At 37.6% G+C, this 14,661-nt stretch overlaps 1 protein-coding gene across 1 annotated transcript in view; it reads left to right on the top strand.

Moving 5' to 3' along the window:
• The window catches only part of ACMSD (aminocarboxymuconate semialdehyde decarboxylase), an 83,392-nt gene that overhangs the window by 11,521 nt on the left and 57,210 nt on the right, over positions 1–14,661 (top strand). Inside the window, exon 3 of the mRNA XM_032856180.1 lies at positions 8,392–8,488. Coding sequence (XP_032712071.1) covers positions 8,392–8,488 — 97 coding nt within the window. The remainder of the gene's footprint in view (positions 1–8,391; positions 8,489–14,661) is intronic.

Raw genomic sequence — 14,661 nt, 5'->3', positions numbered from 1 at the left:
TGTTAAAATGTCCATACCACCTAAAACAATCTACACATTTAATGCAATCCTTATCAAAATACCACCAGCATTTTTCACAGAGCTAGGACAAACCAACCGCAAATTTGTATGGAACCACAAAAGACCCCGAATAGTCAAAGCAATCCTGAAAAAGAAAAGCAAAGTGGGAGGCATCACAATTCCAGACTTCAAGCTATAGTACAAAGGTGTAGTCATCAACACAGTATGATACTGGCTCAAAAACAGACACATAGGTCGATAGAACAGAATAGAAAACCCAGAAATTGACCCACAATTATATGGACAACGAATTTTTGACAAAGTATGAAAGAATAGGCAATGGAAGAAAAAATAGTTTCTTCAACAAATGGTGTTGGGAAAACTGGATTGCCACATATAGAAAAGTGAAACTGGGCCATTTTTTTACACCATACACAAAAATAAATTCAAAATGGATGAAAGACCTAAATGTGAGACAGGAATCCATCAAAATCCTAGAAGAAAACACAGGCAGCAACCTCTTTGACCTTAGCTATAGCAACTTCTTACTAGACACATTGCCAGAGGCAAGGGAAACAAAAGCAAAAATGAACTCTTGGAGCTTCATCAAGATAAAAGGCTTTTGCACAGTGAAGGAAAACAACCAACAAAACTAAAAGACAGCCTACAGAATAGGAAGAGATATTTGCAAATGACATATCTGATAAAGGGTTAGTATCCAAAAGTCAGAAAGATCTTATCAAACTCAATACCCAAAAAACTTCCCAAATAATCCAGTTAAGAAATTCGCAGAAGACATCAACAGACATTTTCCCAAAGACATCAAGATAACTAACAGACACATGAAAAGATGTTCAACATCACTCATTATCAGGGAAATGCTGATCAAAACCACAGAGAGATACCACCTCACACCTGTCAAAATGGCTAAAATTAACAACACAGGAAACAACAGATGTTGGAGAGGGTACGGAGAAAGGGGACTCCTTTTGCATTGCTGGTGGGAATGCAAACTGGTGCAGCCACTCTGGACAACAGTATGGAGGTTCCTCAAAAAGTAAAAAATAGAACTATCCTACAATCCAGCAATTGCACTACTAGGTATTTACCCAAAGGATACAAAAATACAGATTTGAAGGGGTATATGCACCACAGTGTTTATAGCAGCATTACCAACAATAGCCAAACTATGGAGAGAGCCCAGATGTCCATCGACTGATAAATGGATAAAAAAGATGTGGTATATATACACAATGGAATATGACTCAGCCATCAAAAATAATGAAATCTTGCCATTTGCAATGATGTGGATGGAGCTAGAGTATATTATGCTAAGCAAAATAAGCCAGTCAGAGAAAGACCAATACCCTATGGTTTCACTCACATGTGAAATTTAGGAAACAAAACAGATGAATATGTTGGAAGAGGAAAAAAAGAGAGAAGGAAGAAGGGGGAGGCAAACCATAAGAGACTCTTAACAACAGAGAACAAGCTGAAGGTTGATGGAGGATGGACTAAATGAGTGATAGGTATTACGGAGGGCACTTGTTATGTTGAGCACTGGGTGTTGCATGTAAGTAATGAATCACTAAATTCTACTCCTGAAACCAATATTACACTATATGTTAACAAACTAGAATTTAAATAAAAATTTGGAAAAGAAAAAGAGAGACACTCCTAGTGTTCTTATTACTTAGGAAATTACAAGGGTTTTAGGAGAAATGTGCCAGGAACCAGGGGCAGAGACCAATATATATATTTTCTATTATTTCACACTCCATCACTAGGGGACCAGGGAGACACCCAAACGGGTAAAGAACACACAGATAGCAATAATTTTGTGCTAACAGAGCAAAAGAAACAAAAAATACTAAGGGATTTCAGGAGACGTGGAAGGCCCAATGCACGGGGCTATTTTCATGAAAGAATCTCAGAACTTTAGAAGTAGTGATTATCTTGTCAATGTTTGAGAATATGGGCTGCAACAAAACAGTGAGTCATATCAATGCAGTGGGTTAGAGCAGCTTAAAAAATTAAACAGATTACAAAAGAGAATAGCAGAATGCATTTGTGGTAAGAGTAAACATTGTTTCATGAAACTTTTGTCTCAGTTTGTGTCTGTATAAATAGATACACAGAGCTGTAATGTATCACAATGCAAAATACCTTTCTTAATGTGGTATCATGGCCAATACTGATTAAAGTCCTCATCCAATGCCCTCATTTCATGTTTTTATTTTTAAGGTTAATTTTTCATTACATAAGTAATATTTGAATAAACTTTCCTTTTTAAATTTAGGCTTTTGGAGATAAAGCTATAGTTAATTCCCATGGATCAGCACTCCTTATCCTCAAAAGTAATTCCTATCAGGGTGCCTGGCTGGCTTAGTTGGTAAAGCATTCAACTCTTGATCTCAGTTAATGAGTTTGAGGACCCACATCAGGTATAGAGATTACTTAAAAATAAAATCTTTTTTATAAAGTAATTTCTTTTTTTAATTGTGTTATATTAGTCACTATAAAATACATCATTAGTTTCTGATACAGTGTTCCAAGATTCATTATTTATTTACAACACCCAGTGCTCCATTCTATTAACAGTTTGGTGGATATCTTTCCAGACCTTTTCCCATTATTTTATTTACATATACAGAGAGACACACATAAACATATAGTATTATGTAACAAAATGACAAACAAATGACACTAAAGACAAAGGGCAGATATCCAAGATCTATAAAAAAACTTCTCAAACTCAATACTCAAAAAACAGATGAACAAGTCAAAGAATGGGTAGAAGACATGAACAGACACTCCTACAATGAAAACATACAAATGGCTAGCAGACACATGAAAAAATGTTCATCATCATTAGCATCATGGAAATTCAAATCAAAACCACATTGAGATACCACCTTACACCAGTTAGAACAGCAAAGATTGACAAGGCAGGAAACATCAAGTGTTGGAGAGGATGTGGAGAAAGGAGAACCTCTTACAGTGTTGGTGGTGGAATGCAAGTTGGTACAGCTACTTTGGAAAACAGTGTGGAGAACTCTCAAAAAGTTAAAAATAGAGCTACCCTATGACCCTGCAATTGCACTACTGGGTATTTACCCCAAAGATACAGATGTAGAGAAAAGAAGGGCCATAAGTACCCCAATGTTCATAGCAGCAATGTCCACAATACCCAAACTGTGGAAAGAGCCAAGATGCCCTTCAGAAGATGAATGGAAGATGTGGTCCATATATACAATGGAATATTACTCAGCCATCAGAAAGGATGAATACCCAAATTTTGCATCAACATAGATGGGACTGGAGGAGATTATGCTGAGTGAAATAAGTCAAGCAGAGAAAGTCAATTATCATATGGTTTCACTTACTTATGGAACATAAGGAATAACACGGAGGACATTAGGAGAAGGAAAGGAAAAGTGAAGGGGGGGATCGGAAGGGGAGATGAACCATGAGAGACTGTGGACTCCAAGAAACAAAGTGAGGGGTTTTAGAGGGGAGGTGGGTGGGGAGATGGGTGAGCCTGGTGGTGGGTATGAAGGTGGGCACGTATTGCATGGAGCACTGGGTGTTATACATAAACAATGAATCATGGAACACTACATCAAAAACTAAGGATGTATTGTATGGTTACTAACATAAAAAAATAAAAATTTAGGAAAAGTCAACAAAACAAGGAGGCAACCCACAGAATGGGAGAAGATATTTGCAAATGATACTAAAGACAAAGGGCTGATATCCAAGATCTATAAAGAATTCAAACTCGACACACACAAAACAGATAATCACGTCAAAAAATGGGCAGAAGACATGAACAGATACTTCTCCAAAGAAGACATACAAACGGCTTACAGATGCATGAAAAAATGTTCATCACTAGCCATCAGGAAAATTCAAATCAAAACCACATTGAGATACCACCTTATACCAGTTAGAATGGCCAAAATCAACAAGACAGTAAACAACAAGTGTTGGAGAGGATGTGGAGAAAGAGGAACCCTCTTACACTGTTGCTGGGAATGAAAGTTGGCCCAGCCACTTTGGAAAACAGTATGGAGATTCCTTAAGAAATTAAAAATAGAGCTACCCTTTGACCCTGTAATTGCACTACTGGGTATTTACCCCCAAAGATACAGATATAGTGAAGAGAAGGGCCATGGTACCCCCAATCTTCATAGCAGCAAGGGCCACAATCGCCAAACTATGGAAAGAACCAAGATGCTCTTCAGTGGACAAATGGATAAAGAAGATATTGTCCATATATACAATGGAATATTATGCCTCCATCAGAAAGGATGAATACCCAACTTTTGTATCAACATGGACAGGACTGGAGGAGATTAAGCTGAGTGAAATAAGTCAAGCAGAGAGAGTCAATTATCATCTGGTTTCACTTACTTGTGGAGCATAAGAAATAACATGGAGGACATTAGAAGGAGGAAAAGAAAAGTTTATTGGGGGAAATCGGAGGGGGAGACGAACCACGAGAGACTGTGAACTCTGAGGGTTTTGGAGGGGAGAGGTGGGGGTTGGGTGAGCGTGGTGTTGGGTATTAAGAAGGGCACATATTGCATGGAGCACTGGGTGTGGTGCATAAACAATGAATCTTGGAACACTGGAAAAAATAAAATACATAAATAAACAAACAAAAAAATTTAAAACAAAACAAAACAAAAATAAATAAATAAAAATCTTTCAAAAGGGGGAAAAAAAGAGTCACATACTCTTCCAACTGAGCCAGCCAGGCACCCCGCTTGGGGGACACTCCTTAAAAAACAACAACTTGGTTTTCTTTTGCGAGTTTAGAAAAACAGGATTTGTTTGTGGGCTGAATAAATTAGAGCAGCTTACACCAATTACTTGATTATTAGTTTAGTTTAAGATCTTGGTTGATATTGAGGTCAATTTAAAAACAGAACCTAGGAAACCCCTCTGTCCCTCCCCCAGCAACAGGTGCTACCTTCTGAGGCACATTAACAGCCCTGCAGGGATAGCTGAGTTCCCAAATGTAAAGTGAGATGGATCAGGAATTGATTCTCCCAAAATTCTGGTTTAGGAAACAATGCAGATTGGGAGCCTATTATAGGGCACAGCTGCTCTGTGGTACTTTTCACTCAGAAAAGGTTCTACTGACAGTTGCTGCCATTCATTAGCCTTACCATGGATCCAGCATGAAGGATGTAGAGAGAGTTTAGTGAGTCCAATTCTCCTTCCATGTAATGAGGGCCATCCTCTCAAAACATCAGACTCTGTAGGAAGTGAAAGCAATTAACCTTTGCCTACTAGATAGACACCAATTACCAATATCAGCTTGATGATATGGAAAATGGATCTATAACCTTGGACAAGTCACTGCGTTTTATGGACTTACTATTAAATGCAAGACTTGAACTAAATGATCCATTTCTGCTATAATGCATCCTGCTTTATCTAAAACCAAAACTTACTCATGCATCTCCCAGAGAACATTAACATATTACCATATGTTATTAATGTTATACCATTAGTAACATATGGTAAAACATTAACATATTACCATATGTTATTAGTTATACCATTAATAACATATGGTATATGTTATAGTTATATAGGTATATGTTATAGTTATACCATTAATAACATATGGTAAAACATTAACATATTACCATATGTTATTAATGTTACACCATTAATAACATATGGTAAAATCTGGCCTGAAATGTTGAAGCATGTTCTCTGACCTGGTTCTTTACAAATACTCTATTATTGAATCTTCTGTTTCACCCAGTTCTTAGTGGCAAACAACAGAACCCATTCTATCTTGCTTAAGAAGAAAGGCAGCTCACAAACCTTCTGGGAAGACAAGCGATCAAACCATGAGGTTGTGCTAACATGGACAATGCCAAATCATACTTGGGGGGGTGCTGCTCCACCAAAAAGGCAAGTGCCTGGCCACAGACAAGAAACTTATGCTGATGCTGATGAGACTGGAAACCAGAGTATTGACATTTCTGCTCCAGCCACATCTGGCACCTCAGACAACACCCATACCAGAAGGTAGTTTCTGCAATTTGTTAGTACTCTTGCTACAAGGAAGGCTGGGAAAGTGAACTCTGGATTCACCCTCATAAAATTTCTTCACACACAGAAGTGTTCCAGAGATGCTGGGTGGCCACAGCATGACAAATATAATTGTCCACATTTTGCAGATAGAAGTGAGGCTTCAAGTGAGAAATCCCCTGACCAATCCTCTTCTACTGGTAGAAAGTAACTTCATGAGATTTTAAACCCAGGTCTGTTGGAATGCATGCTCTTTCCGCACTCTGCTATCCTGGGTACTTTATAGTGATTAAGCTTTTCTACTTAGGAGCAAAAGAAAAATAAAGCCTCTAATTTGCCAAATAAAAGTTTATTTCTTCACTTTTTCTTTTATTGTCATTCTCTCCCCTCCCTTCTTCACTAAATAGAAAGACACATGTTCCTATATTCTATTTGTGCAATCAGTATTATTCAGGAATCTTTTTTGTGAACAACAGAAACCAATAATGGCCAGTTTAAGCAAAAAAGGAATTGGTTGCAAGTGTCTCAAGCCCCTCCAGAATTGCAAATGCCTAGGGAACCACTCATAAGATGTTCAGGTGATTGAAGCCACAGCCAAGGCCATACCACAGGACTCCCTAGCCTGGCTGCTGCCTCCCAGATGGACACTGAACACTGCCACCAGCACGACTGCCAATGGATACAGCACAGGGTCACTGCTGAAATCACTGGCAGAATTCACCAATCCTGTCTTTTAGCATCACTTCCTCTTGATTAAAAACTAAGTATTGCTGGTCAAACTTGGGGCAAGGAGAGCAAGCACTGGGGCTCTGAGGCTTTATGAGAGGGTATCTGGGACCTGCCTCCACCAAGACTCTCACAGGAGATTGCCCAATCTGGGAAGGTGGTTCAGATGCTGCCAGGTCAACAAAGGATGGGAACTGAGGCAAATAAATCATGATGTCCTAATGTCAAGAGACTCAGGTCTGCCTAGGTATGGACAGCTATATCAAGTATACAAGTCATTGTTCAGTGATCTTTTCCCCAGCCATGAGAAATGAAAACTTGGATGTGAGGTCTTACGTATGCATGCCAGATATGAATGGGCTGCCACACTTGAAGGTGAAAAGTGGTCAAATTTCTCCATGCGTGGGATGGAGAAGTTCTTGTCCAAGGAATAGAAGGATGAAGAAAAAAGCTGTGGCAGGGCCTGTGTACCACTCACAATCAAGCCTAGAGGAAGAGGAGGAAGGTGAAAGACTCCATCAAGCAGAGCTCAAGGCCTTTGATCACCACATGACCATTCAGCCATCACATAGGGCGCAAGGGCAATCCTGAGGCCCTGAAGCACCATGAGGGGTGATGTGCCATCAAAGCAGGGGAATATCAGAAGATAGTCTATTCCCTAATTAGCCATACATCATTAAAAACTAATACTTAGAATAACTAGCACTTAACTTGTGTCAGAAACTCCACTAAGTGTATTAAATGGATTATCCCATTTCATGCTTACAAGATCCATTCAAGTTAAGTCACATTATTATTCCTATTTTAAAGATGAGCAAATTGAGGCTCAGCGATATTGTTTAACTTGCTCAAGTTTACACAGTAAGTGGTAGAATGGGGATTTGAACTTGATCACTATGATTTCAGGGACCTTGATCACACCTTTCCCTTTTCTTTAGGAATTACAAATTGAAAGTCCACTTTAGAGGACTCTTTGCACTGAGTATTAAATGTAACATACACAGGCAGGCATGATGTCTGGTGGAAGCTAACAACTTAGCACCGAATTTCATACCTGCTACTAGACTGATTCACTTCATTGTCTGCCTTGTCCTGCAGGTGTTGACATCAGTGAGCCCTGCTCTGTTAGACAACTCATTTACTGTCACTATCCATCTGTTTCTTCTCTGTAAAACAAGAGGGTTGGACTAGACAGTCTATCTCAAAGGCCCTTTCCAAGTCCAATGTTATGGGTCTGGAGTTTTCCAGACACTGGGCCATCCTCTCAGGTCCTGTAGCCAGCAGTTGAGATCCGCAAGATGACCAGCCATGCTCAGTATGCAGCCCCAAAAGGCCATAACCATGACCTTGTTCCGTGTCCAGTCACTGACATGAAGAGAGCACACCTCTTCAATTCCAGGCCAACATTAAGGCACGAGGATGAAAAGCTGAGTCCCATTAAATGAACAGACTTCTACTTCTCTAAGGATTAAGTAAACCACTCCCCCCCCCAAATTTTGGAACATGTAGAGAACCATGTTCCAAAACACATGTTCCAAAGCATACAAGGAAGAATAAATCTAAGTAAGCCTAGGTCAACCTTTTGCTAATGCGAGTTTTCTGCCCTAGGGAGAAGCAAAGATGCTGAAAGATGGGAAGGTCTTCAGAGTGATCCAAGAGAACTGCTGGGATCCAGAAGTTCGTATTAGACAAATGGACCAAACAGGTAGTTGGGCGAGAAATGCTACCAATGTTTGCATCTGATATAAAAGCAACATCTGCCTCTAAAAGTCTGTTCACCACTTAATGTGATTAATGTGATGGCAGCTTCTGATTGACTTTTCTCTACAGGACAGGCTATTCAGCTTTGCTTCTAATACAATGCTTTTAGAAAGTGTGGGTTTAAACTTTTATAATCAGGTATACCCTGTTTTAAAGTAGAATGTTACATCATCAAAAAGATAAAAGTAGTATTTTATTATTTCAAACTTGTTAAGCTCAAATGTAGAGTACTTACTATGAAGTCAACTAAAACCATAAAAAATGAGAATTCACAATTAAGGATGCCAACTACTTGCTTATCAGATTCAGGATCCATATTCTTTCTATAGTTTGTCTCAATGCACAGTACACAGAATGTCCCCATTGATGTATAAGGGGTGGAAACGGGAGTAGTTAAAAAGAGAGTTAATTGCATAATAATCTCAGAATACTCTATGATGTAACCAACAATAATAATAAAAAACAATGAAGCTAACCCAAAAATTTGAAAGAGGAAAATTGGGAAATTCTTGTTTCAAAGCTGAATCACTAACAATTTCTAAGAACTGCTTGATTTTCCTTAGTTTACTTCTAAAAAGCAAACAAGTCTCTCAAATTTAAAAGAATTTTTAAGACTATCTAAAATATGGTATGATGGCCACGTTGTACTTTTACTTATTACTACCTGGTTGACCATGTGACTTGAGGAGTATATCCTCCAAGAAGATGCACTGAGCCTTCTAGACACATGTGAGCCCTGACCAGGGGCCGTGACAGGGAACTCACTACTATAATACTGTCAGGCTTAAATTTCAACATGGGTAGTCTAGAGTCAAAAAAGAAAACAAACAATGCATACACACAAATGAAAGAGCAGCTTGGAATTATCACCTTCTTAATCAAAGACAAATTTATAAGAACTTCAAACATATACAGAGATAGAAGAAGACATTTTATACCAAAATCTGCACAAAATGAGTTAACTCGCCAGTCCCAAATAAGTAGGTAGTCTTTGGCATGTTAGAACTTGGTCTAGGATACTTCCTTATAGTTTTTTTTTTAAACAATTATAAGTATATTTAAATAGCATTCAAATTGAATTTTACAGAAAGTCTAAAGCACCTCTGTGGACCATTCCACAGAACACAGAGTATACGCCTCTGTTCCAGAAGTATATGGGAGTGGGAGAGGAGTGAGAGAGAAAAAACTTCCCAGGCTTAGAGCAAAGAGCAAGGTTTGATCTACATGCAAAGTTCAGAGTGAAGATGGTGGAGGCATAGGGGACCCTAATTTCATCTAGTCCCTGGAATTCAGCTAGATAATTATGGAGACTATGAAGTACGTCTATGGACAGCATGGAATTTGAAGAGGATTATATCATAGTTTATCTCTTAATTACATTTGCTGTGTTTCCTCTCAAGGAAACATATGAACTTAGGAAGCAGTTTTTTCACCTCAACTAAAGAAAATGATTTATTTTCCTTAAAATCTCAGAGGGAGAGGGAAAAAAAACAGGGAGACAAGAGTGATCAATTGCTTTTCTGTAAGGACTCACTGAAGAGTGGGGTACACAAACGTCAGCTCTGGGACTAGATATTGGGGTGTTGCCATTTTCATCCTTCCCCCCACAAAGCAATCAGTGCTAAAAGCCTTCAGGGAGCAAAACAGCACTACTTAGTGCAATCTGGAACTGCTTACACTGAGCCTGGTCCCCTGGCAAGGGGTGCAATTCTGTCCGGGCAAAGACACCTTGAGAATCAGCACAACAGTCCCCTCCCCCAGAAGACCAGCACAAACATCTGGCTAATACCAAATTTACCAATCACAGAGAACTGCAAAACTTTAGCTCTTGGGGAAAACAGTATACAGCATTTGTGGGTTTTTTCTCATTATTCTTTAGTCTTTCCATTTTATATTTTTTCTTTTCAGCTAGTTTATTTTATCAATTCTTTTTTTAAGTCTTTTTTTATTTTTATTTTTACATTTACATTATATATATATATTTCATTTTTTGTTTCCTTGTATTCAATTTTATTTTTATATATAGTTTTTCTTTCTTTCCTATTTTAGGACCTAGTTTCTTCTAAAAAATGGACCAAAATACACCCAGGATCTAATTTACTGTTGAGTTCTCTTCTACAGCTTGTTTGACTGTTCTCTCTCTCTCTCTCTCTTTTTATTTATTTTGTTTGTTTGTTTGTTTGTTTGTTTTCTGTTATCTTCTAAATTGTTTAGTGCATATTTTTCTGGTATTGTTGTTGCTATTTTTGTATTTTATCTCTTTCATCTATTCTTTTCTGGACATAAGGATGAGATTGAAAAACTCACCCCCCAAAAAAAGAACAGGAGGCAGTACTCACTGCCAGAGATTTAATCAATATGGATATAAGTAAGATGTCAGAACTAGAATTCAAAACAATGATTATAAAGGGCACTAGCTGGGCTTGAAAAAAGCATAGAAGACACTAGAGAATCTCTTACTGGAGAAATGAACTATAATCGGGCTGAAATCTAAACGATTATTACTAAGATGCAATAAGAAATGGAGACTCTAACTGCTAGGATAAATGAGGCCAAAGAGTCAGTGATATAGAAGATAAAATGACAGAGAATAAAAATGGTGAGAAAGAGAGATAAACAAATGATATTAAAATAATTGGAGTCCCAGAGGAAGAGGAAAGAGAGGGGTCAGAAGTTTATTTAAACCAATAATAGTTGAGAACTTCCATAATCTGGGGAAGGAAACAGGCATTCAAGTCCAGAAGGTACAGAGAACCCGCTCAAAATCAATAAAATTGGTCAACACCTCAAAATATAATAGTGAAGCTTGCAAATCTCAGAGGTAAAGAGAAAATCCTGAAAGCAGCTCGGGACAAGAGGTCTTTAACCTACAAGGGTAGAAAGATAGTTTGGAAGCAGACCTGTCCACAGATACCTGGCAGGCCAGAAAGGACTGGCATGATATATTCACGGTGCTAAATGAGAAAAATATGCATCCAAGAATACTTTATCCAGCAAGGCTCTCATTCAGAATAGAAGGAGTGATAAAGAGCTTCCTGGACTAACAGAAACTGAAAGAATCTGTCATCCCTAAACCAGCCCTGCAAGAAATACTAAAGGGGATCCTTTGAGTGAAGAGACAGCCCAAAGGTACCAAAGACCAGAAAGGAATAGACAATATACAGAAACAAGGACTTTACAGGTAATATAATGTTACTAAATTCATATCTTTCAATAATTACTTTTAATGTAAATGCTCCAATCAAAAGACACAGGATATCAGAATGGATTAAAAAACAAGACCCATTGATATGTTGTCTATAAGAGATTCATTTTAGACCCAAAGACACCTCCAGATTGAAAGTGAGGGAGTGCAGAACAACTTGCCATGCTAATGGGCATCAAAAGAAAGCTGGAGTAGCTTGCATCAGACAAACTAGATTTTAAAACCAAAGACTGTAATAAGAGACGGCAAAGGACACTATATCAGAATAAAAGGGTCTATCCAACAAGAAGATCTAACAATTGTAAATACTTATTCCCCTAACTTGGGAGCAGCCAATTATATAAACCAACTAATAACCTAAATAAAGAAACACATTGATAATACATTAATAGTAGGAAACATCAACACACTATTCACAGCAATGGGCAGATCATCTAAGCAGAAGATCAACAAGTAAACAAGGACTTTAAATGACACACTGGACCAGATGGACTTCAGAGAGATATTCAGAGCATTTCATCCTAAAGCAGAATACACATTCTTCTAGAGTGCACATGGAACATTCTCCAGAATACTTCACATACTGGGCCATGAATCAGGTGTCATCCAGTACCAAAAGACTAGGATTATTCCCTGCATATTATCAGACCACAGTGCTTTAAAACTTGAACCCAATCAAGAGAAAATTTGGAAGGAATACAAATACATGGAGATTAAAGAGCATTCTACTAAAGAATGAATGGGTCAACCAGAAAATTTAAAAAGAATTTTAAAAGTTCATGGAAACAAATGAAAATGAAAACACAACCATTTAGGACCTTTGGGATGCAGCAAAGGTGGTCCTAAGAGGGAAGTATATAGCAATACAGGCCTTTATCAAGACACAAAAAACATCTCACATACACAACCTAACCTTACACCAAAAGAAGCTGGAGAAAGAAGAGCAAATAAAGCCTAATCCCAGGGGAAGAAAAGAATTAATAAAGATTAGAGCAGAAATCAATGAACTAGTAATCAAAAGAACAGTAGAACAGATCAACGAAACTAGGAGCTAGTTCTTTGAAAGAATTAACAAGATCAATAAACCCCTAGACAGACTCACAAGAAGAAAAGAGAAAGGACCTAAATTAATAAAATCATAAATGAAAGAGGTGATCACAACCAACACTGAAGAAACACAATTATAAGAGCATATTATGAGCAACTATATGCCAAAAAATTAGGCAATCTGGAAGAAATGAATACATTCCTAGAAACATACAAACTATCAAAATAAAAACAAAAAGAAATAGAAAACCTGAACAGAGACATAACTAGCAAAGAAATTGAAGCAGTAATAAAAAATCTTCCAACAAACAAACTTCAGGGTTGGGTGGCCTCCCAGTGGAATTCTACCAAACATTTAAAAAAGCATTAATACCTATTCTTCTGAAGCTGTTTCAAAAAATAGAAATGGAAGGAAAACTTCCAAATTCATTCTTTGAGGCCAGCATTACCTTGATCCCAAGACCAGACAAAGATCCTGCCAAAAAGGAGAATCATAGACCAATATCCCTGAAGAATATGATTGCAAAAATTCTCACCAAGATAATAGTTAATAGTATCCAACAGCACATTAAAAGGATTATTCACCACAACCAAGTGGGATTTATTCCTGGGCTGCAAGGTTGGTTCAACATCCACAAATCAATCAATGTGGTATAGCACTTTAATTTTTTTAAAAAAGGACAAAAACCATATGATCCTCTCAATAGATGCAGAAAAAGCATTTCACAAAACACAGCATCCTTTCTTGATAAAAACTCTCTTCAGTGTAGGGATAGAGAAAACATACCTCAATATCATAAAAGCCATATATGAAAAAGCCACAGAGAATATCATCCTCAATGGGGAAAAACAGAGTCCTAGGGTTAGGAACATGACAGGGATGTCTATTCTCACCACTGTTATTCAATATAGTATTAGAAGACCTAGTGTCAACAATCAGAGAACAAAAAGAAATAAAATGCACCCAAACTGACAAAGAAGTCAAGCTTTCACTCTTCATAGATGACGATACTCTTATGTTGAAAATCCAAAAGAGTCCATGAAAAAAATTGCTAGAACTCATACAGAAATTTAGTAAAGGGGTGGGATATAAAATCAATGCACAGAAGTCAGCTACATTTCTATACAGTAACAATGAGACAAAAGAAACAGAAATTAAAGAATCAATCCCAATCAGTATTACAGCCAAACCATAAGATATCTAGGAATAAACCTAACCAAAGAGGCAAAGGATCTGTACTCAGAAAACTATAGAACACTTATGAAAGAAATTGAGGAAGACATAAAGAAGTGGAAAAAACAATCCATGCTCATGGATTAGAAGAACAAATATTGTTCAAATATCATGATACCCAAAGCAATCTACACACTTAACGCAATCCCTATCAAAATACCATCGATATTTTTCACAGGGCTGGAACAAACAATCCTCAAACTTATGGAACAAGAAAAGACCACAAATAGACAAAGGAATGTTGAAAAAGAAAACCAAAACTGATGGCATCACAATTCTGGACATCATCCTCAATCACAAAGCTGCAATCACCAAGATGGTATAGTACTGGCAGAAAAACAGATACAAATAAATGGAACAGAATAGAGAACCCAGAAATGGTCCCTCAACTCTATGGTTAACTAATATTCAACAAAGCAGGAAAGAATATCCAGTGGAAAAAAGACAGTCTCTTCAACAAATGGTGTTAGGAAAAGTGGATAGCATCTTGCAGAAGAATGAAACTGGACCATTTTTTTTACACCATATGCAAAAATAAACTCAAAATGGATGAAAGACCTAAATGTGAAATAGGAATCCATCAAAATCCTAGAGGAGAGCACGGGCAGTAAACTCTGAGACGTTTGCCACA

The sequence above is a fragment of the Lontra canadensis genome, unplaced genomic scaffold, assembly GCF_010015895.1.
Source record: "Lontra canadensis isolate GAN:19392208 unplaced genomic scaffold, GSC_riverotter_1.0 scaffold11, whole genome shotgun sequence".
Taxonomy (NCBI): domain Eukaryota; kingdom Metazoa; phylum Chordata; class Mammalia; order Carnivora; family Mustelidae; genus Lontra; species Lontra canadensis.
Note: the sequence above shows the minus strand (reverse complement) of the source record. Positions and strands in the feature narration are given on the sequence as shown.